General features: G+C 45.0%; 3 protein-coding genes across 3 annotated transcripts in view; 1 reads left to right on the top strand and 2 right to left on the bottom strand.

Moving 5' to 3' along the window:
- PLIN1 (perilipin 1) overlaps nucleotides 1-7,172 on the bottom strand; it is an 11,111-nt gene extending 3,939 nt beyond the window's left edge. The window contains 5 exon segments of the mRNA XM_024766540.1: nucleotides 269-441; nucleotides 749-1,013; nucleotides 2,216-2,298; nucleotides 3,957-4,161; nucleotides 7,128-7,172. Of these exon segments, the coding sequence (XP_024622308.1) occupies nucleotides 269-441; nucleotides 749-1,013; nucleotides 2,216-2,298; nucleotides 3,957-4,161; nucleotides 7,128-7,172 (771 nt within the window).
- A 4,306-nt stretch (nucleotides 7,173-11,478) lies between these two features.
- Nucleotides 11,479-18,926, bottom strand: PEX11A (peroxisomal biogenesis factor 11 alpha). Its single transcript, XM_024766538.1, has 3 exons — nucleotides 18,733-18,926; nucleotides 16,163-16,278; nucleotides 11,479-13,579 (listed from the first exon to the last, which is right to left on the bottom strand). The coding sequence occupies exons 1-3, from the start codon at nucleotides 18,786-18,788 to the stop codon at nucleotides 13,008-13,010; spliced, it is 744 nt and encodes a 247-aa protein (XP_024622306.1). The 5' UTR covers nucleotides 18,789-18,926; the 3' UTR covers nucleotides 11,479-13,007.
- Nucleotides 18,927-18,965: 39 nt separating this feature from the next.
- WDR93 (WD repeat domain 93) overlaps nucleotides 18,966-21,152 on the top strand; it is a 47,232-nt gene continuing 45,045 nt past the window's right edge. The window contains exons 1-2 of the mRNA XM_024766539.1: nucleotides 18,966-19,006; nucleotides 21,095-21,138. The gene's annotated coding sequence lies outside the window, so the exon portion shown is untranslated. The remainder of the gene's footprint in view (nucleotides 19,007-21,094; nucleotides 21,139-21,152) is intronic.

Below are 21,152 nucleotides of genomic sequence, written 5' to 3'. Positions count from 1 at the left end.
CTCAGAGGGAGAATGGGAGAGACAGAAGAGGGTGGGGGGCAGGCCCACCCTAACAAGCAGGCCTGCCCTTTCCCTTTGCATCCTAGAGGACTAGCCCACCACCCCACCTAAGTCCTCTTGTCCTTAGACCTAAAGTCCCCACCTAGGCCGGAAGAGAGGAAGTTCCTAGGACAGGAGGCAGAATTGGGTAGGGGATGGGAGGGACCAGGAGGCCCACAGACAGGGTTTCCAGGCCGTGGGTCAGTCAGAGCTCAGGGCAGACACTCACCAGGGTCGCCACACCTGGGATCCACATGGCCAGGGCCTGCCCCTGTTTCAGCGCCCGGGCTGTGGTCTGGAAGGTGTGTTGAGAGAGAGTGTTGGCCAGGGCCCCAACCCTGCTCACGAGGCCCGGCTTGGCCTGGGGAGGTTTCTGGGCATGCTGGTGTCCTGGAGCAGGGGCTAGGTAGGAGTTTGTGAGGGGAAGGAAAGGAAAGCTGATCAGAAAGGCACTGGGCAAAGCTGGGTTGTGTCTAGGGTTGGAAAGTGGTCATCCTAGCTCTACCACAAGCTCGCTGGTGATTTGGGCAACTCACTTTCTCCACTTAAAAGTGGGGAGAGAGGGCTAGGTGAGGATGGATCCATCTGAAAATCTTGCTGGGCCATCCCTGTTCCAGAGCAGGGGCTAGATGGGCCCTGGCTGCCTCTTCCTAATTCCCAAGCAGCATGGGTGGCCAACTCACTCCCCAGGCCCCCTAATGGCAGATACCTGACTCTTCCTTGGCTGGAGGGAGGAGGAACTCTACCACCTTCTCAACACCACCCAAGGCCAAGTCGGCCCCTCCAGAGGCTAGCTGGCCAGCTCGGGTGTTGGCAGCAAATTCGGCAGTGTCTTTGACCATCCCCCAGGCGAGCTCACAGCCAGCCAGAGCGGCCCCTAGGACTTTGTCTGAAGTGCTGGCGATGGGCACACTGATGCTGTTCCTGGCACTGCGAAGGCGGGTAGAGATGGTGTCCTTCAGCTCAGAAGCAATCTGGAAGAAGTGGGGAGGGGAGTCAGGCATTGGATCTGACAGACCCTGAGCCCAGCTTCAGGAAAGCCTCATTTAAAGGGGACTGGCACCAATATTTGGGCAGCTTGATTAAGCTGAACTTAAAAGGAAAAGGGCTCCAGTCCTTCCTGTACCAACCACTTAGATCTCCTGACTTCTTTGCACCCCATTTCTACCTGTCAAGATCCTAACCATCCTTCAAGAATGCCCCCCAAAGTCCACCTCCTTGATAACACCTCATGCACACAAGACATCTCCTCTTCCAAATTCCTCTGCTGTCTGCTCTGTCTTGCCCTCAGAACATTGCTCACATTCCTATCTGCACTTATGTGGACTTATAGATGTGGTTGATCTTCCTACAGGTTCTGCATTGAAATAATGTCTTTCTCTCCTTTGCCTTAGGAGCTCCTCTGTAACGAAGACATTGCCGTTTATCTGGAAAAATAAGTGAAGAGCACTGGCCTCAGAGCCAAATAGACCTGCTCTCATGTGGCCTCCACTTAAGGCTGTGTGGTCAGGGGGAAGTCACTAGTTTTCTCATCTGTAAAATGGGGATACCCACCCCTATACCAGAGGATTGACAAGAGGATTAAATGAGAGGGCTCTATACATCATACGTCATGACCCCTGTCATAGGGTAGGGCTCAGTAAATGTTTGTGAGATGGGTGGTAGTTTGTCAGTGAGACGGATGGCGTCTGAGAGTGCAACTTATTCCCCCAAAGCACCAGACATGGCCCTTACCATGGCAAATGCCCAATGAACAGCTATCCAGGTGAAGTGACGTTTTCAGTCTCATGGTCCATAAAGTGTTGGATCTTGAGGACATGGGACTGCAATCCTGGGATCTGACGAGTGTGACCCATGATCTTAGGTGGCTGTAGTCACCAAACGGTCCAAAGAGCAGGGAATCAGAAGCAGTGGGCCCTACCCCAAGCTCCTGTTTGAGTTTGCCTCTGGGCTGTGCCTGCTGGTTTCAGAAAGCCTGCCTTCATCTGGCCCCACAGGGAGAGGAAGAAGCCCATCGTATGGTCTTAGGGACAGGCAGCTGCCACCAGCCTTGGAAGGCATTTGCCACAGAAACAAAAGACTCACATTTATGCATCATGGGCTTGTGCCCTCTCCTCAACTGGGAGGCAGTGACAACAGAATGTGGGGAGCCTTAGAGAAGAGGGGAGGGGCTCACCTTTTCAGGAGGATACTGGAGGGCCGGGATCTTTTCCTCCAGGTGGTCCAGGCCTCGGCAGGCCAGCTCGTTGGCAGCTATGACTGGAAGCAAAAGGCCATGGTCAGGTGAGCCCTGCCCCCACTGTGAGAGCCCAGCAGGGGCCTCTGTGCCAAGGAAGGCACCTTGGAGCCTTCAAAACCCCCAGCCCTGCTACCCCCAAAGCATCTGGGAATCTGAGGCCCTCTGCTACCTTTAGCCACCATTCACTGTGACTCCTTGAGGGCAGGATGTTTTCCCTCTGAGCAGGAGCTCTGGAGTCATGCAGATCTGCACTCAAAGCCCAGCACCTGCCTCTGCAGTGTAGCTTCAGGCAGGTCGCAACCTGGCTGAGCCTCAAGTTCCTCACCTGTAAAATGTGGATTCATGTGGACAAACCTTGCAGGGTTGTCGTGAGGAGGAAGTGACAGAACCTCTGTGAATCACCAACAGATCCTGGTCTCTCCTCCTCCTCCAACCCCTCTTTGGGTGAGCGCTGGTTGAACACGAGGGGGGAGAGCAGAGGTGTCATGGTGGAGGGGCAGCCGGGCCCTAGGGTGGGAGCAGGCCTGGCACTGCTTAATTCTAGAGGTGAAAGGCTGTTCTAGAGTTCCAGATAGTCCATGGCCCTTCCTTTTAGCCTCTAGGAATGAGATGGTCAACACTGGGAAGAAGGTCACAGGGAAGAGAAAGGGGCAAGTGCCAGAGGATGCAAATGTTCCCGGGAGATACTGCCCAGGGGCTGCCGAGGACATCAGCTCTGCAGACATGACCATGGAGATCACAGTTTTAAAGGATATCTATATATTCTCTTTCATATGTTCTTTCTCCAGATAGCCCAGGTTTCTTCACAAAATTCTCAAGCAGCAGAGAGCCCAGATGACTTGGCTGACTTCCGATTGGGCAAAATGAGACCCAGGGAAATTATTTAAGGAGTTTGCAGGCAGGGAGGTGGACCCAGGCCCAGGTCTTCTTTATATCTGTCCTCTCCCGTTGGCTATGCCAAATCCTCAGATACCCATAACTCTGTAATCAGGACTGTGGCAGGTCCTAGACTTCTGGAATTTCCCTCAGCCCTGTCAAGAGCCGTGCCGTGGAGACCATATTTTCCAACGGGGCAGAACAATTTGAACAGGGGCAGGTTTGGTAAGTTGTCCTCACCTTCAGGGCCCTGACTGGTAGTTCTCTGCTGCCCCGGCCTGTCATGGGGCCAGTACCATCAGCTGCTGGACCCAGAGGGCTTCCCCTCTCCCTCCTCTCCCCCCATCCCTGCCAGGCTAGCCCTAGTGCCCACTGCCTCTGCCTCTGTGCCAGACTCTGCTAGTTCCTGCAGCTGCTGCTGGATTTGGAGCCAAAGTGGGTGTCTGGTCTGCCATGGGCCCCCACTCCCACCACTGCCCTCATAGCTCTGCCCACCCCTTCTCCTGCCAATTATGTGGCCCATCATTGTCGTCCTAGGAAAATGCCAGCTGGGCTACAGATGAGGCATCTATAGGTGAGAAGAGACCTATATCTATATCTACATCTATATTTATATCATCTATATCTGTAGATGAAAAGACTATGTAATGGGATGTAGATACTCAGGAAGGCAGTCAGACAAAAAAAAAGGCAGACAGACAAGCGAGCTATCAAACAGACTGATAGACGGACAAAAGATTGGCAGGCAGGCAGTGAGCATCAGTGAACAGGCAGACAGCCTCCGAGTGCCACAAGGACTCACACTGGGTGGACAGCCTTCGGACCACCGGCTCCATGCTCCAGGCTGCCAAGCTGGTGGCGCTCTGCACGCCCTTCTCGTACGCACTGCATACAGAGGTCACCAGAGGGTGGGCTTCCTTGGTGCTGGTGTAGGTCTTCTGGAAGCACTCACAGGTGCTGCTCACCACCGGCAGCTGCAGGACCCGCTGCAGCACGTTCTCCTGCTCCTGGAGTGGAAGGAAAGCAGGTACTGAAGTCATCCCACCTCCTCCTCCCACCTCCTGGGGAGGCAGCCCCAGGGCCATGGAGCCCATTAGGGCTGGCCTGGGTCCAAGTGACCTAGGAGAAGCCCAGACTAGAGAGGTCTCTGGAGGCCCCACAGGGAAAACAAGAGCCAGGCTGCCATGCTCTCCTGGTCACAGTCCTGGCTCTGGAGAGCTACTGGGCAAACTCTGGCCTCCAGGGGCCACCCCCCAACCCGCAGCCACCCCACTTAAACTTAATGGTAGGAGCAAGTGTGTCGGCGCAACTGCCTAGAGTTTTAGTCCACCTTGGATTGGTAGCTTCATCTGCACATCTTTCTGGTCTTTTCGGGAGACTGCCTCCCTGCCTCCAGTGCTTGTCCCACTGCCTAGGATGCTCCCCTTCCCTCCCAGTCCCTTCCGTCTGGCAAAATGTCACTCCTTCAAGACACGGCTTGAGCATTGCTTCTTGTGTGAAGCTTCCTGACTCTCCCCCTTCACATCAGAAGCCACCACTTCCCTCGCTGGGTTGTTTCCGTATCATACATGGTGCTGGTCTTGATCATGTGTGTACTTGGCTCTCTCCTAGGAGACTGTCATCTCTGTATCTCCAGGGCCTAACCTAAAGCCTGCACAGTAATGTTAGTTGAATAGGTGAATCACAGTCAGGGCTGCACCTAAGGTGTTAAGTTTAGATCTGCCCAACCATACAGAATCACAGAATCTTAGGCCTCCAGGGGCCTCTGTAGCAAGACTGCTTCCCATGGTCCCTCTGGGAGGCTTGTATTTGGACGTCTCCTTGCATGGAGCTCACCCCTCATAGAGTGGCCTATGCCCCTTGTTGGACAGCGTGGCTGAGCTGAAATCCGCTCCACTCTCTGCCCTGTGTAACAATACTGAGGAAATCTGTTTTGTCATTCATGGGCTGGCCTTTCACACACTTGAAGACAAATATTTCTCCCTTTAGCAGTCCCTTCTCCATTCTAAATAGCTCTAGTTCCTTACTTAGCTTACAAACGGCTCAGCGCCCTGATCTGCTGATTCCCTCCTCTGCACACACACTACAGTTTGACATCGCCTTTCTAAAAAATATAGCACACAGACTTGAAGACAGCATTCCAGGTGTGGTCTGAGTGTGTGAGGTATAGTGAAACCATCACCTCTCGTTATTGGGGTACTATGCTCTTATTAATGCATTCTAACCTCAACAGCAGGCACTTAATTAAACTTTAGATCACCTAAGAATCTTAGTGGAGAAACACTGATCTTTGAGGTTAAAAAAAAAAAAAAAAGTGGATTCTAATCCTGCAGAGGGAAACATCATTTACTCAGTGCCATTATGCTCCAGGCACTGATTGGGGTGCTTTCATGATATGACCTCATTTAATTCTAAGAGCGACACTCTGAGGTCAGCATTATCATCAGCACTTTGCCAATGAGACAAAGACTCAGAGATGTGAAGTGACTTACCCAAGATCACACAGCTAGTGAGTGGCACTGCCAGGCCAACTCAGGCCTGAAACAGCATGTCTGAGATTTGCTTCAAAATAACACAAGGGGGCTTCCCTGGTGGCGCAGTGGTTGAGAGTCCGCCTGCCGATGCAGGGGACACGGGTTTGTGCCCCAGTCCAGGAAGATCCCACATGCCGCGGAGCGGCTGGGCCCGTGAGCCATGGCCGCTGAGCCTGCGCATCCGGAGCCTGTGCTCCGCCATGGGAGAGGCCACAGCAGTGAGAGGCCCGCGTACCGCAAAAAAACAAAAACAAAACGAAACAAAAAACACAAGGCTGGGGAATGAATGGGGTGAGGATGAGGCACAACTGTCCATGGATTATGGTTGCTGGGGCTAGTGAAGGGTATTATATTTTTCTGTCTGTTCTTAGGAATATTAAGAATTCTCCACATAAACATCCCAGGTCTGACTCAGATGTTCGAGCTCTTTCTGTAGCTTTGAATATGCACTGTTGCATAGTTCTGCTCTAAAGATGAGGACCTAGCTTCTTCTGTTTGTAGGCGGCTGAGTTAGAAGACCCATCAAGGAGACCTGATGTATACTAGACAGCAAGCTGCAATATTTCAGCTTTTGGTCTTGCAGGTGAGTTTGAAATTTGAACTAGAAAAAGATTATGACTGTAAACAAGAAAAAATTTCTTTAACATTTTGGACAGAACCTTCAGGAGTTGTTTTAGGCAAAGCCAAAGGAGAGAGGTCCTGGGACGGCAATAAACTATCGATACCTCTTAACTATGCACTTGACCATTTTATGCCTGTGTTCTATGATCCAATAAAAAACTTAACATGGTGATTACTAGTACAGAGGTTAGTTAAAGCCTAACTTGGGACAAGATGGGTATTATATGGGTTCACAATTTTTAAGTTTCACTATTTGAACTGTACCTAAATTAGAGAGGCCTTGCCAGGAGGCATCAATATACCTAAACGTGTCAAACTACTCTGAGTCACACTGAAAACCAGGTCAGACACACAAACTGGACACACTGCCCCTCTAACCCCTTCCCACATACATAATGTGCATCGTGTAACTCTAAGAGGTGCCATTTACATAGACTGCACCATACAAGAAGCCTCTGGAGTTACAAAATGCAGAGGTTCCATCCCAAATATACATTTCGCCTGGGTGGACAAAGCATGGGCTTCTGTTTCAGGCTTTAGAATATAGTAGTTCCCTTCCTCTCCTTTCCCTCCCAGCCAACTTTTCTGTGCTTTTTCTCCAAGGTACTTAGTTTTTAATAGACATCTTTTTTTCCCCCTCACATTCTCTAACAGCCTTCTGCAAAAGGTAGTGAGGGCAAGAATAACTAAGACATAATGGTCAATGAGTTATGAATATAATCTAGACATATCTTGCTCTAAGCCCCCTGAACTTCTCCTCCCATCTCCTTCCTCCCCACAGAGTTATAAACTGTCTCATATAAGCCCAAGTTACTTACAGGGCGGTCTTCATCCAGCAAAGTTGGACCCTTGTTAACTGCCATTGGAGCTCTTCAAGCTGCAAAGCAGAGGGTTCCAGGTCCATGAGAAAGTCCTCAGCCTGAGATCCACAGGATCAGTCCCCTACCTCTCATGGCCATCAGGGGGGCCCAGGCTGTCTGGGAACTCAAGTTCCCTGAAGAGAAGGTATTTGGAGGATGAATGTCACAGACAAGTGGCCAGTCCTTAGAGTCCCATAGGGATGAGTTGTCCCGCAGCCTACTTGTCAAGACCGTAGTTTCTTATAAGGATTCAGGGTAAGAAATAAAAAATGAAAGTAACTTTAAGAGATAAGAGGTTGTAGATGTTTAGGAGCTCTTAGATGAGGGTCCAAAAGAGACAAACAAAGTTTCAGATTTAGTCTTTTTTTTTAAATGAAAAAGTTCTGCATTAATTCCTCTCTTTTTAAATAAGCAAATCTGCCAGTTATTCCCTCTGTGCTCAACCAGAGGAGAAAGTAGTCATTCTTAAAACCAGCAATTTCAGCTCTGTTCTGGAAAACTAGTGGCCCCAGAATATCTACTCTACACTCTTGGTCATTCACCCTGAATAATCTCTCCCTTAGTGGTTTCCCTGCAGGCCTCTTCATCCTCAGTAAAATTCCCAGAAGACCCTTACCCTCAACTTCTTTAATTCTCAGAAACAAACCAGGTAAGGTTGTCCCAGGATCCCCACACTCACTCCGGCTGATGCCACCTCAGTCCCACGGAGCCCGGGCTGCAGAGCGTCTCCTCCAGCAGAAACAATTCCAGTTGCTCTGGGGAGTCTTGAGCAAAGCTACTAACACCTCCCAGATAGAGGAGGGCAAAGAGAAGAGAAAGCTGGTTCATGGTTATTTGACCCAGCGTCCCCTGGGCATATCTTAACTTCTGTAAGGAGGTTTAGCCAACTAGGAGTTAGATTGCACAGCTGTAGGAAACCATACTCAAAGGAGTTATTATTCCATGAGATAGCTGTTCTGTAACATATTTCTGGCCCCCAGTTCTCAAGAAACTTTTCCAGAAAGAAGATTTTGGTATATGTGTCATTAAACTCATAAGCTCTAAAGTTTTATAATCTTTGGCTCCTTTTCCATTAGAGGGTCCTACAGAACCGTTTTCAACCCATTTGCCTCATCCTTATTTTTTACTATCAAGAGTGAATTTTGAACAGTAAGATTTAAATCCACACAGGAACACAGTTAACCTGAATGTATTAGTCTTTGATTATGAAGATGAATTGCTCCCAGTGAAGAAGAGAACCAGAGCTGTGGTTTACTCCTTGACAATCTAGGCTTTGAGGGAACAATTTCAATCTCTGCAAAATCCTGGATTTCAAGAAAGTTTATTGAACTCTACCTGGTCTAAGATGCCACCAGAATATGCAGTGGGAAAGCCAACTGGATTTTGTCAAGTTTGGAAAAGTGACAATGTTGACCAAGGTTCTGTTACTGATCAACAGCACCCAGACAACCACCGATCACCTCTTATCCCTTCCTTAGCGATGAATCAGGCAGGAGCCCAGGTGCTAATTCTTGGCTTCAAAGATGATGGAGGCTGTGGTTTTCAGCCATCGTTTTCAGATTGTCTAATAAAGGCTTTTTATTTAAAATGGGTAATAGGACAAAACATTTTTTCCTTATTTTTTGTAGAATCATATTTAGTGTTGACTCTCTGCTAAGTTGTATACTGTGGGCAATAGGAGAAAGAGGCAGGGAGTAGAGAGACTGATACAAAGGATCTATTTGGTTTTTTTTTGTTTTTGTCTTTATTTTTGGCTGCATTGGGTCTTCGCTGCTGCGCATGGGCTTTCTCTAGTTGTGTTGAGCGGGGGCTCCTCTTTGTTGCAGTCCATGTTCTTCTCACTGCGGTGGCTTATCTTGTTGCGGAGCTCAGGCTTTAGGTGGGCGGGCTTCAGTAGTTGTGGCGTGCAGGCTCAGTAGTTGTGGCTCGGGGGCTCTAGAGTGCAGGCTGAGTTGTGGCGCATGGGCTTAGTTGCTCCACGGCATGTGGGATCTTCCTGGACCAGGGCTCAAATCTGTGTCCCCTGCATAGGCAGGCAGATTCTTAACCACTGCACCACCAGGGAAGTCCCCAAAGGATCTATTTGTGGTAGATCCTTTGTATCAATCCTGTATCTAGGATACTGATAAAGCAGGAGAGGGAGGAAAGAGTCAAGCAGTCTCCAAAAGGAGTAATAAATATGTGATACATTTAATACTTATTGATCCAACCTGGGCTTTTAAAATATAAGACAATAATGGAGAGGAAGAGAATTATCTAAAAAAAGTGGCCTCAGCCCTCACCTCACTTCAAGGTTCAGGACAAATTATCTATGAGGCTGTGTCGAGAGAGTACCCTGGGCCAAAGGGTAATGTTAAGATTTTGAAGCCGTGGCTTTGGGCCAGAGGGCATACAGGGCTCTGTGCCTGAAAGCTCTGTTGACAAAGGTCGTTCTTTGGCCGCTTCAGCTGGGCGTCCAGAATGTGGGTGAGAGGTGAGAAGTAGTGAAAGGGTCTAAGGGAGTCCCTCAGGAAGAGTCCACTTTCCAGCAGCAGCTTGAAGGACATGGTTACCTTGTTTTCTTCCCCATCCCTACATGGCCCTCCCAACCCTGTCCAACTACCACATGAGCACAGGGACCTTGGTCATCTTGTGCACAAATGGATCCCAAACAAATCTAAGAATGGCACTCAAACATTCGTCGCTGAATAAACAAATTCTCAGGCAACAATGTTCAGTTGTCCATGTGCTGGCCCATACATCTATTAGAAATGTCTCTGGACAAATATGACATCACTTACATGTGGAGTCTAAAAAATAATACTAACAAATCTATATACAAAACAGAAACAGACTCACAAACATAGAAAACAAACTTATGATTACCAAAGGGGAAGGGGCATGGGATTAACAGATACAAATTACTATACATAAAATAGATAAACAAAGATTTACTGTATAGCACAGGGAACTATATTCAATATCTTTTGTAATAACCACAAAAATATTAGGTTTGTAATAACCTAAAATGGAAAATAATCTAAAAAAATACATATATATCACTGAATCACTTTGCTGTACACCTGAAACTAACACAGTATTGTAAATGAACTATACTTCAATTTAAAAAAAACAAAACAAAAAATACACTTAGTAAGAATACCTACCATTTGGGGTGGGGATGTGCAGGGAGGAGAGAAATAGGTGAGGGAGATTAAGAGGTACAAACTTCTTACAGTTACAAAATAATTGTGTCACAGGTATGAAATGTACAGCATGGGGAATATAATAAATATATCTTTGTCTGTTGACAGCTGGTACCTAGATTTATCATGGTGATCATTTTGAAATGTACAGAAATATTGAATTACTATGTCGTGCACCAGGAACTAACATTGTGCTGTAGGTCACCTTTACTTCAAAAACAAACTCATAGAAAAAGAGATCAAATTTGTGGTTACGAGGCAGGGGGTGGGGAGAGGGAAAATTAGATGAAGGCAGTCAAAAAGTACAAACTTCCAGTTATAAGACAAATAAGTACTAGGGATGTAATGTACAACATGATAAATATAATTAACACTGCTTTATGTTATTTATTTAAGTTGTTAAGAGAGTAAACCCTAAGCGTTCTCATCACAAGGAAAAAAAATTTTTTTTCTCTTTCTTTAATTTTGTATCTATATGAGATAATCGATGTTCACTAAACTTACTGTGGTAATCATTTCATGATGTATGTTAAGTCAAATCATTATGCTGTACAACTTGAACTTACACAGTACTGTGTCAATTGTATCTCAGTAAAACTGGAAGAAAAATAAAGAAATGTCCTTGGTTTTTAGAATCCCTCATGAATGAATGTGGAGCCCTGGAGGTGGGGATGGTTAGTTATAAAGGACAAAGATGCACAGGGAAGGAGGTAGCAGGGCACCATTAAGGTTTTCACAAATTCTAGAAAAGGTGTCATTTCCCAAGCTCTCCACCACCCACCCTAACTTGCAGAGGACAAAACTACCAAGATGGACACCACTGTAAAATGCCATCACAGATTCAAGGCCAACTTCTCCAGGCAGAATCAAAAGCACCACTGACAGGGATGATATAGAGGACCCTCTCCTGGCTAGCAGTGTGGATGAGATTGTCTTAGAGGTCTCTTTCAATCTGGACGTTCTACATTTAAATCTTCCTTCATCCTTTTCCTGAGCTTGGATCTTCCAGCCAAGAGCTTATTTTACCAGAACTCACTCTACCAACTGTATAGACTCTGATTACCTTTGGATCACCTTATTTTTAACTCTTCTCCATTCCCAGAACACATTCACAGATACATGAATAAATTTTGTCTATAAGTTTATTAGACATAATTTGTTACAGTAGAAGATCTGGACAAAGTAAAAATAGTTAAATTTTTTATTTGCCCTGATCTAGCAGCTTTTCTCTTAAAATTCCCGAAATGTTCTTTCTCAAATCCCATATCTTGATTGGTCACTTTAAAAATAGAGAGCCAAGGACCTGAGTCTACTTTTTAAGAATCTCAATCACATTTATGGGAAATTTACTTAGTGCACATTTCTTTTCTCCTTTCCATCCAGTCCTGTCAGATGGCTTTACTGGCAGGACTGACACTGACCTCTTACCTGATGGTACCCTATTTCTCTACCTCACTTGCCTCAAATTAAGAGGATCTGTAATCACAAATAAGAACCCAACATCCAAGATGAGAAGTAGGAACACGAGCAAGTGGCATCAACTCATCGTTCTACTGTCCTCTTCTCTTCTCCACCTCCCCCAACCACCCTACAAATACAAACTCTGATTTATTGTCGAATATAGTAGAATTTCATCGTATTCGTGAAATTTCTTAACTGCACAAATTTTGATGAAAATTAACGTGTAAGTGCCCAAAATGTTATATGGTTTTAAATAAAACAATCCTGCTGGTGTTTCTAGACATAGTTTTAATTTTTGTAGAACAGAATATAAACCACTGACCAACAAAGGTTCTAAAAAAGGCTTTTCGCACAGGATTCTGGAGAGTCTCGCACTTCCACTCAATCAGGAAGGCAGTGAAATATGGAAAGAGCACTGGATTGGGAGTCAGAGAAATGAGCTTACGTCCTCAGTTTTAACCTCAAGTCTCCGCATCTGTCACAGGGAAACCTGCAGGCACCAACTGTAACTTTCCACATTATTTTTACCTCAAGTCCTTTCTATCTGCTTCTGATTTTTTATTTCCTTACTGCGCTACCTAAAGACACAATTTATACCATGAAGGTGCCTGAAGCACTTCTGATTTTACTACTAGACAGAGGAAAGACAGGAGCGCAGTGATGTAAAAGCCAAGTTAAGAGGCTATAAACCCAGCTCTCCTCCATCCTGGCACTGGCAGCTATGGAGGAAGTGGGATAACTGATCAGAGAATAAGGGGCCTCCACTAAATCTGAGAGAGGGTGTGTATCAGACCTACTGTAGTTGGGCAAAAGTAGTGAGGCACATGGCCCAAAAGTTAGTTATATTAGTGTCCACTTGTTAGTTTGGATCTTTTTCAATTTTTCTCTTAATTTTTATCCATTCAGCAACCACTAAGTTCCTAATATGCACATAAAAGATGCTCGATAAACATTAGATGAAGGAAAAATACTCAGAAATTCAGAAGTCACTCCAGCGCTCTAGAAAACACATAAACCTTCATGTTCTTCCCTCCACCATTCTTGGCCCCACCTCTGTTCACATCACAGGTCACTCAGTGCTCATGTGACTAAGTCTGTAAGCACAGTGTGACACGGCTGTACCTAATGCAAATGTCCATTTCACTAACAGGTTGTCTTCAAAGCAGGTACTAGTCTTCAGCCTGAAACCACCTCAGCGGGTCTTCAGTTTCATCTGAGGATACGCCACAGTGATGATGCCTGCTATAGAGGACACAAGACCTCCAAGGCCTATGATGCCAGGATTGGACTTATAGATCCCCAGCTGGTCCAAAGGGTTCAGGATATCACAGAAGTTCTTCACTGTGTCCAGGAGCAAGGGAGGATGCTTCTTCAGAGATTGGAATAAGAGAAGAAGAAAGGACTGGAGCCATTCTGTTTCCTCATCAGCCACGCTATACACAAGAGGATCCTGGGATGGTGATTTCTCCTTCTTTGCTCTGTCGTGTGCAACCTGTTCCATCTGCAGGGAGATTTCATACAGATCCCTGACCAGGCTCAGCAGAAGAGAATAGTAGTAATGGCGTGCAGCCCACATTCGCCATTTCTCTTTGTTAATGCCAGAGGCGAGCCCTACACTCCTCACAAAAAGGATGGTGTCACAGATGAAATAAATCACACGGTTCAGGCTGGCTAATATTAGGCAGATGCGGGGCACTAGGTCAGTGGCATGACTGCTCTGCTGAATCATCTGTACAGCATGTACCACATTGCCTAGTCTGAACCCTGCAAGAAGAACCCACAAGAGTTAACAGTTATTTAATCAGTATGTAATAGGATTTTACAGGCAGAATCCCTGTATCAGGGTGAGGGGTCAGCACTGTCTTTCTTTCTTTTTTTTTTACATCTTTATTGGAGTATACTTGCTTTACAATGGTGTGTTAGTTTCTGCTTTATAACAAAGTGAATCAGTTATACATATGTTCCCATATCTCTTCCCTCTTGCGTCTCCCTCCCTCCCACCCTCCTTATCCCACCCCTCCAGGCGGTCACAAAGCACCGAGCTGATCTCCCTGTGCTATGCGGCTGCTTCCCACTAGCTATCTACCTTACGACTGGTAGTGTATATATGTCCATGCCTCTCTCTCGCTTTGTCCCAGCTTACGCTTCCCCCCCCATATCCTCAAGTCCATTCTCTAGTAGGTCTGTGTCTTTATTCCTGTCTTACCCCTAGGTTCTTCATGATATTTTTTTTTCTTAAATTCCATCTATATGTGTTAGCATACGGTATTTGTCTTTCTCTTTCTGACTTACTTCACTCTGTAGGACAGACTCTAGGTCTATTCACCTCATTACAAATAGCTCAATTTCGTTTCTTTTTATGGCTGAGTAATAGTCCATTGTATATATGTGCCACATCTTCTTTATCCATTCATCCGATGATGGGCACTTAGGTCGTTTCCATCTCCGGGCTATTGTAAATAGAGCTGCAATGAACATTTTGGTACATGACTCTTTTTGAATTATGGTTTTCTCAGGTATATGCCCAGTAGTGGGATTGCTGGGTCATATGGTAGTTCTATTTGTAGTTTTTTAAGGAACCTCCATACTGTTCTCCATAGTGGCTGTACCAATTCACATTCCCACCAGCAGCAGCACTGTTTTTTTTTTAACAACTGACCGCCCTCTGAGGCTCAGTCTTTGCTCAGGAAAGGAGGACTGTACAGTATGTTAAGGACACCTAAAATGATCCTGGAATGTAAAAAAGACAGTGACTCTTTAAACTTATTGCCTCCATTTCAATGACTACATTAACAATGACTTACTACACACTTTAGGCAAAGGTCAATCATAAGTGTGGATTGTTACATATGAATATCACCAGCTACACTTCTTTAGAAGGAAGGTACTGCAAATTACATGAACTCCAGATAAAACATTCTTTTGGAGAGTCTGATACCTTACACTGTACTTACTTTCCAGTTAAAAGATTGCTTTAAAAAAAAATACCATTATCATACTGCCATTTCTCTGGTCCAAAGCCCCTTTGGCTCCCTACTGTCAAAAAGACAAAGTAGAGATGGTAGGATTTAGTGGATAACACAACTAATAATACTGTCATATGTGACTCCTAGTTCAATTAAATCAACCATTGCAAGGGCATGTCCTTTATCTGAGCATGTAACTCAATTAATCAGGGATGCATCAATCAATAAATATTTACTGAGCACTTCTCAGAGTAAGTTATAGTCCTAAACATTATGGAGGATACAAAAGAACTACTTTCCCTAAGTGACTATATCTTAGACTCAGCAAACACTCAGAAGTAGCTACCCTCAGGAAACTTATGATCTCAGAAAAATGTTTTGTATTATTTTATCAAAACTAACACAAAATATGTAATGAATAATCCTGGGTTCCAGTCCTGACTGTTGCACTAACTTAGTGACCTTGGGTAAGTCTTTTCTAGACTTCAGAGACTAGTGATCTTTAAAGGACCTTTGAGCTCCAACATTCCAAAGAGCCTGAGAACTTCTAATCTTGGCTTTCCAAGCCATCCAGAAAAGCTCCTTCCCATCCCTCTGCTTGACAATCTAAGTCTTGTTTCCATCAAACTAGTTTTCTCATTGATCCTCAATACAATGGTTTGCCCAGAACAGTCCTGAGCCTCCACTAGAGGAAACCACCTTCAAGAATGTTCTCCTAATCCTTCTCTCTCTTGCCACACCTCAAGTTCCATCTCCTCCAAACATCTTTCTTTTTCTCTATCCCAACCAACATATTTGGTACTAAATCTTAGATCATTATACCATGTGATCTTAGTTCTCCCATAAAGCTCAGGACTATATCTATATGAAGCAGGTACTCAAAGTGAATTAAATGAGTACAAAACACTGACCACTTTTTGGCATTAACATGAAACAATCCCACAAATGACTTAAGAAAATGTATCTATCCATTTCCTCTAGCAATCCCTCAAGAGAAGGGATAAAGGCAGGGGGTCAAGGATATAGCTATTCTATTCTTCGAGGGTTCCCAGGAGCCAGAAGCTCATGTCAAAGATTGCCAGAACGTTTTGTGATTCTAAGAACTAAAGGTGAACTAACACATTGCATGTCCCACTGGTTATGATTAAGCAGAAAGATATAATGTAGCACGAAATGTGAACATAGGAGGGTGTTTGTGAATGGTGTGCAGCAAAACATTCAATCCTTTTGGCCTGTCGTTCCATGAGGGCAGCCTTACTGGTGAACGTCATCAATAAAGTTGATTGACTAGAAAATCATGACCTAGGAAATATTTTGTGAATTACAAGGTCTGAGGATTCTAAACCAGGAGCCACTGTCCCTCAACGGACAGGGTACTTACATTTACGGCCAGTGCTCACACTGGACTCCAGTTTCTTGAGCTTCATAACAGCCTCCTCTTTGTCAGCTTTAGGCTCTAACAAATATCTAAGCAACATGCATGTGTACTGAGTGGCTCTGAAATGGAAACAAAATGAGGAGAACGATTTACAAACCAAATAAAATTTGACTCATGAAGTAGGGGAAGGAGAAACATGTCCTGCTAAAAGCAAAGTTTCCAAGACAATTTCTCATGTAGCAGCTCTTACAAGAGCAAAATTCTGCAAGAGTCACTCCACAGGGCTAAAGGGTAGAACATGTCATGGAAATGCAACACAAGGGTAATGAAAGAAAACTCTGCAATAATACAGTACACAGCTCCTCAGAAGTCCTCTTGCTGGCACAGAGAAATGGATATAGTCAAAGCAGTAAACTGCACAAAAATGTTAAGTCTGCAAAGATCCATATTCTTTATTTCTTCCAGCGTAAATTTCTAAAAGATTTGCAGATTTCTAAAAGGAAATTTTTGTACCAACTACTTATGTGACAGCTCACACACTCAAACCAGAGCCAAATGAAAAGTCCACCATTTGCATATTGCTTAACTTTTTATAAAAGGACCAAATACACACCAATACATAAATAAGTACAGATTTGTCTTTCAAAACTAATTAGTATTTTATATAAAATACAGACTCCTGTTTAATAATACTAAATATTCAATAAAGTGATTATTGTCATGAGTACAAATAGCAATGCCTTACCAACAGAAACATAACAAATAAAAAATTTTATATCACATAAACATCTAAATGCATTTGGCAGTCTAGTAAATAAAGTAGGTAGATGCCTGTTTCCTACTGTCCTGTAACCGCATTTGAATCCCTTTATGCTATAAATATTATTCTCAATAAAAATATAGCACGTTTTCCAAAATGGTGAACTTGTTATTGTGAATGAAGTAAAAAGAAACAATCTCTCCTTCTCTTTTAAGTATGCTTCCTGGATAGAGGGCTCAAGCTGGTCAGGTCAATGAATCCCCCTTTTTCAGATCTGGTCTAATAATAGGAATGCGTCCAAACACAAGGCATTATTTTCTGAATGCCAGTGTGTTCAAAGAAGCTATAGATCACCAAGGGGATTAGGAAATGAATACTAGAGATCTCACATCTTGCTAAATAAGTATATCTTAAACAATTATTTATTTTTTATTATTTTTTTGCCACACCACACAGCACGTGGGATCCTAGTTCCCTGACCAGGGATCGAACCCATGCCCTCTGCAGTGGAAGTGCAGAGTCCTAACTACTGGAACGCCAGGGAATTCCCCTAAACAATTATTTATTAACCAACCTCACTGATAAAATTTGCAGGGTACATTCTAAGTACATTGGATTTGTAGGCTTCTATTTTAATGAAGTTTGTACATAATGCAACCATTTTGAAAATCTATCAAATTAATTAGAAAGATAGTATGGCTTGATAGTTAAAGAAGTGAACCCCGAGTCAACTGTTTTTTGTTCGTTTGTTTTTGCGGTACGCGGGCCTTTCACTGTTGTGGCCTCTCCCGCTGCGGAGCACAGGCTCCGGACGCGCAGGCTCAGCAGCCATGGCTCACGGGCCCAGATCTTCCCGGACAGGGGCACGAACCCGTATCCCCTCCATCGCCAGTCGGACTCTCAACCACTGCGCCACCAGGGAGGCTAACCTGTGTAGTTCTAAATCTCTCGGTTCAGTCACTTAGTCCCTATTAACCTTCTACTTCAGTTTCCCGTTTCACATAAATGGGGATGATTTAGAGAATTTAACCTAATAGGATTGTGTTGAGGGTTAAATGGGTTAATAGTTGTAACACACTGAGAACAACGTCTGGCATTAAGTCCGCTTCCAAAAGTCTCATAATTATTGGGGCTACTACTGATCTGTGTGTATTAGCACTTGTACACCCAGAAGAAGGAAAAGCTGTTACATAAAACTGTAACTGTGACTAATTTCTTATCATTGAGCAAGACTCAACCAAATTCCTAAAAGAAACATCATGAATTAGTATTAAAGCCGCAATCTCTTTAATATTTTCGTGTACCTTAGAGGTGCAGTAGTTCTTTCTGAGGCTCTCCACACTATTTTACAGTTCACAAAACTATTTCACATGCGCTATCTCAATGAGATATACGGGACAAGAACGGAAGATGTAAATACAAGTGTTGGCTTCACTGGTCATAAATGTCAACCCAGAGTGTCTCTTAAATAATTCCTCGGAAGAATGTTGGGCGGAGAAAACCCAGTCTTTCTCAGGTTAGGAGAGGAGGGTTCGTCGGCTGGTTTAACTGCTGGTTTAACTGCCAGCGCCCCCGAAGCGACTGCGTGACTTTGGGGCACGAGGCTCGGGACCAGACGCGGTGCGTTCGGCCCAGCCCCACTGAATTTAGGGTAAGGAGGGGCTCCGGACCACACTTCCTCCGGGAGCCGGCAGCGTCCTTCCTGCTTTCGTCCACTGGGCTGCTACCTCCTTCTCCGGATGCCGGAGAACAGGGAACCTTGTACCGGGTTGAGGGACGGGTAAGGGCTAGAGGCCGCGGGCACCGGACTCACCTGAAGAGTCGGTCCCGGCCCTGGGTCTGGTTGGTGAAGCGGATGAAGGCGTCCATGGCACCCAGCCCAAGGACAAGAGTCGCACCGGGTTCTTTTGCGAGTCCTCAGGGACTGCTGACGAGTCCCCACGGAACTGTCGGTCTCTGCCACCCAGAGCACCCAAGTTTCCCCACCCTCGTGGGGGCGGGTGCACTTTCTGAAGAGCAACTTCTCGGGCTTCCGGTTTGGGGCCGGAAGTTGTGGTTACTAAGGCAACGTCAAGCTGCCGGCCCAGGTGAGCGAAACTTCGGCTTTTGCCCTCGGGTGCAGCGGCTCCTCACTTGTCCCAGGACTCTCCTCTATCTCTAGGATCTCCTAGAGGGCGATCTGAGGGAGCCCGTCTCCTCAGCGTCGGCTTCCTCGGGACGCCCCGCGCCTCCCCTCGGATCCCGGGTACCCAGGGACCCCCAGCGGAATCCCGAATGGAGATTCCTCTGAACTTTTGCTTGGGAACTGAGAAGCCTAATCGTTTCCCAGCTCTGTGCCTCCGTTTCCATTAGCAACACCAGCTCCAGATCTGGGGAATGAAATGGTTAGAGCAGAAATAAGCCGATTCATGGAGTGTATTTTAGCAGGAGAGCTGGGTAAAGTGAGAGAATTTTCTGTTAGGATTATTAACACTGAAAGAAGATTGCTACTTGAGGAAATTCTAAAAGGGTTAACGTGAACAAAGTTGGGGCAAAAAGAGATTAAAATGAAATTGCACCACTGAACGTTCCTTCTGTGAGGGCTGAAGACATGAAGCCCCACTCATTCCATAGCAGTAATTTTATAAAATGTACAACCTATGGTCACAAAGTAAGGTCATCTATTTTTGTAATCTTTATTCCTGTGGTCAGGCCTGCACCTAACATTTGCAGGCCCTGGATAACAGTACAAATAGAGACCCACAAACCATATGTTTAAATTTTTAAATCAAGGTAACAAATTGTTGAATAAGCTACGTTCTTTTCTCCTTCCTGGACAAATGTACCGTCATAATGATCAAGAAGTCCAGTTTCACATTCAGGATTCTTGGACTCCTTGGAATACCTGGAAACACGGCTAGAATATGGTACTGCGGGGAGAGCTGATCTCCAGTCCTTTCCCAGCCCTTTCCACCCCACTTCTGGCTCCCACTTACATCACTGAGAGGGGCCTTGCATACATAGTGTGGATACTCCAAGCCACATGCAAGTTCTGCCCATTATCCTGCAAAGCGCCATGCCTTGTCCACCTTTCAGGTCTAGGGGTGCCCATATTAGCACCCATTTCTCTGCCCTCCAGAGAAAGCTGGGAAAGAGGCTCATGCAGAACCTGGCATCGTTTGGGCAGTAAATTCCAGGGGTACAGGTACCCTGAACATGGTCTAGACTCCAGAAGAGGGGCAGTCTAGGCTTTGGGTGAGGGTAGCCTCTTTACCCCACGAATTACTCATCCTTTGCAGAGGGGAGTGCCTGGAAGAGAACCAGAAGTATTCTCTTAATTCATGTCCCAGAGCAGGGCAATACTGCAAGCAATAAGAATTTCAGTGCTAGCACTGGACCAACCACAGTGCTAAGCTCTAGGCCTAGGGCAATAGATTAATGAGGGACAGAGAAAAATGGGAAAGTACAACACAGTGATGCGTTAGATGATAGAGATGAGCACAGGGTGCTCCTAAACACAGATTTATATAGTTTGTTTTCTATACCTACAATTCTGCCTTTTCCACTGTATCATAAATTGAATCATTTAGTATGTAGCATTTTCTGATTTCTTTCACTTAGCATTAATGCATTTGAGTTTCATCTATGTTGTGTATGTCAGTAGTTTGTACATTTTTATTGCTGAGTGGTATTCCATTGGATGGATGTACCATACTTTGTTATCTCTTTATCCACTGAAATACATTTGTGTTGTTTCCAGTTTGAGACAATTATAAAGCTGCTATAAATATTTAAGCACAGATTTTCATATGAAACATGTTTTAATTTTTCTTGCATAAATATGTAGGAATGGGATTGCTGAATCATGTTAAGTGTATATTCAGCTTTGTAAGAAACTGCCAAGCTGTCTTCCAAAGTGACTCTACTATTTCGTGTTCCCGCTGAATATGGGATGTGAATATATAGGAGTTTATCTATTCACCTATGATAAACATTTGGGTTGTTTCCAGTTTGGAGCTCCTACAAGTAGAGCTGTAATGAATGTTCATTTACAAGTCTATGTATGGACATATGATTTCAGTTCCCTTATATCACACCTAGGAGTAGAATGACTGGCTATTGTGGTAGGTGTAAACTTAACTTTCTAAGAAATTGCTAACTGTTTTCGACACTGTACTATTTTACTTTCCCAGCAGCAGGTGGAAGAGTTCCAGCTACTCCTCATCCTCGACAACACTTGGTATGGTCTCTCTT

This window comes from Neophocaena asiaeorientalis, unplaced genomic scaffold (assembly GCF_003031525.2).
Source record: "Neophocaena asiaeorientalis asiaeorientalis breed wild unplaced genomic scaffold, Neophocaena_asiaeorientalis_V1.1 scaffold346, whole genome shotgun sequence".
Lineage (NCBI taxonomy): Eukaryota > Metazoa > Chordata > Mammalia > Artiodactyla > Phocoenidae > Neophocaena > Neophocaena asiaeorientalis.
Note: the sequence above shows the minus strand (reverse complement) of the source record. Positions and strands in the feature narration are given on the sequence as shown.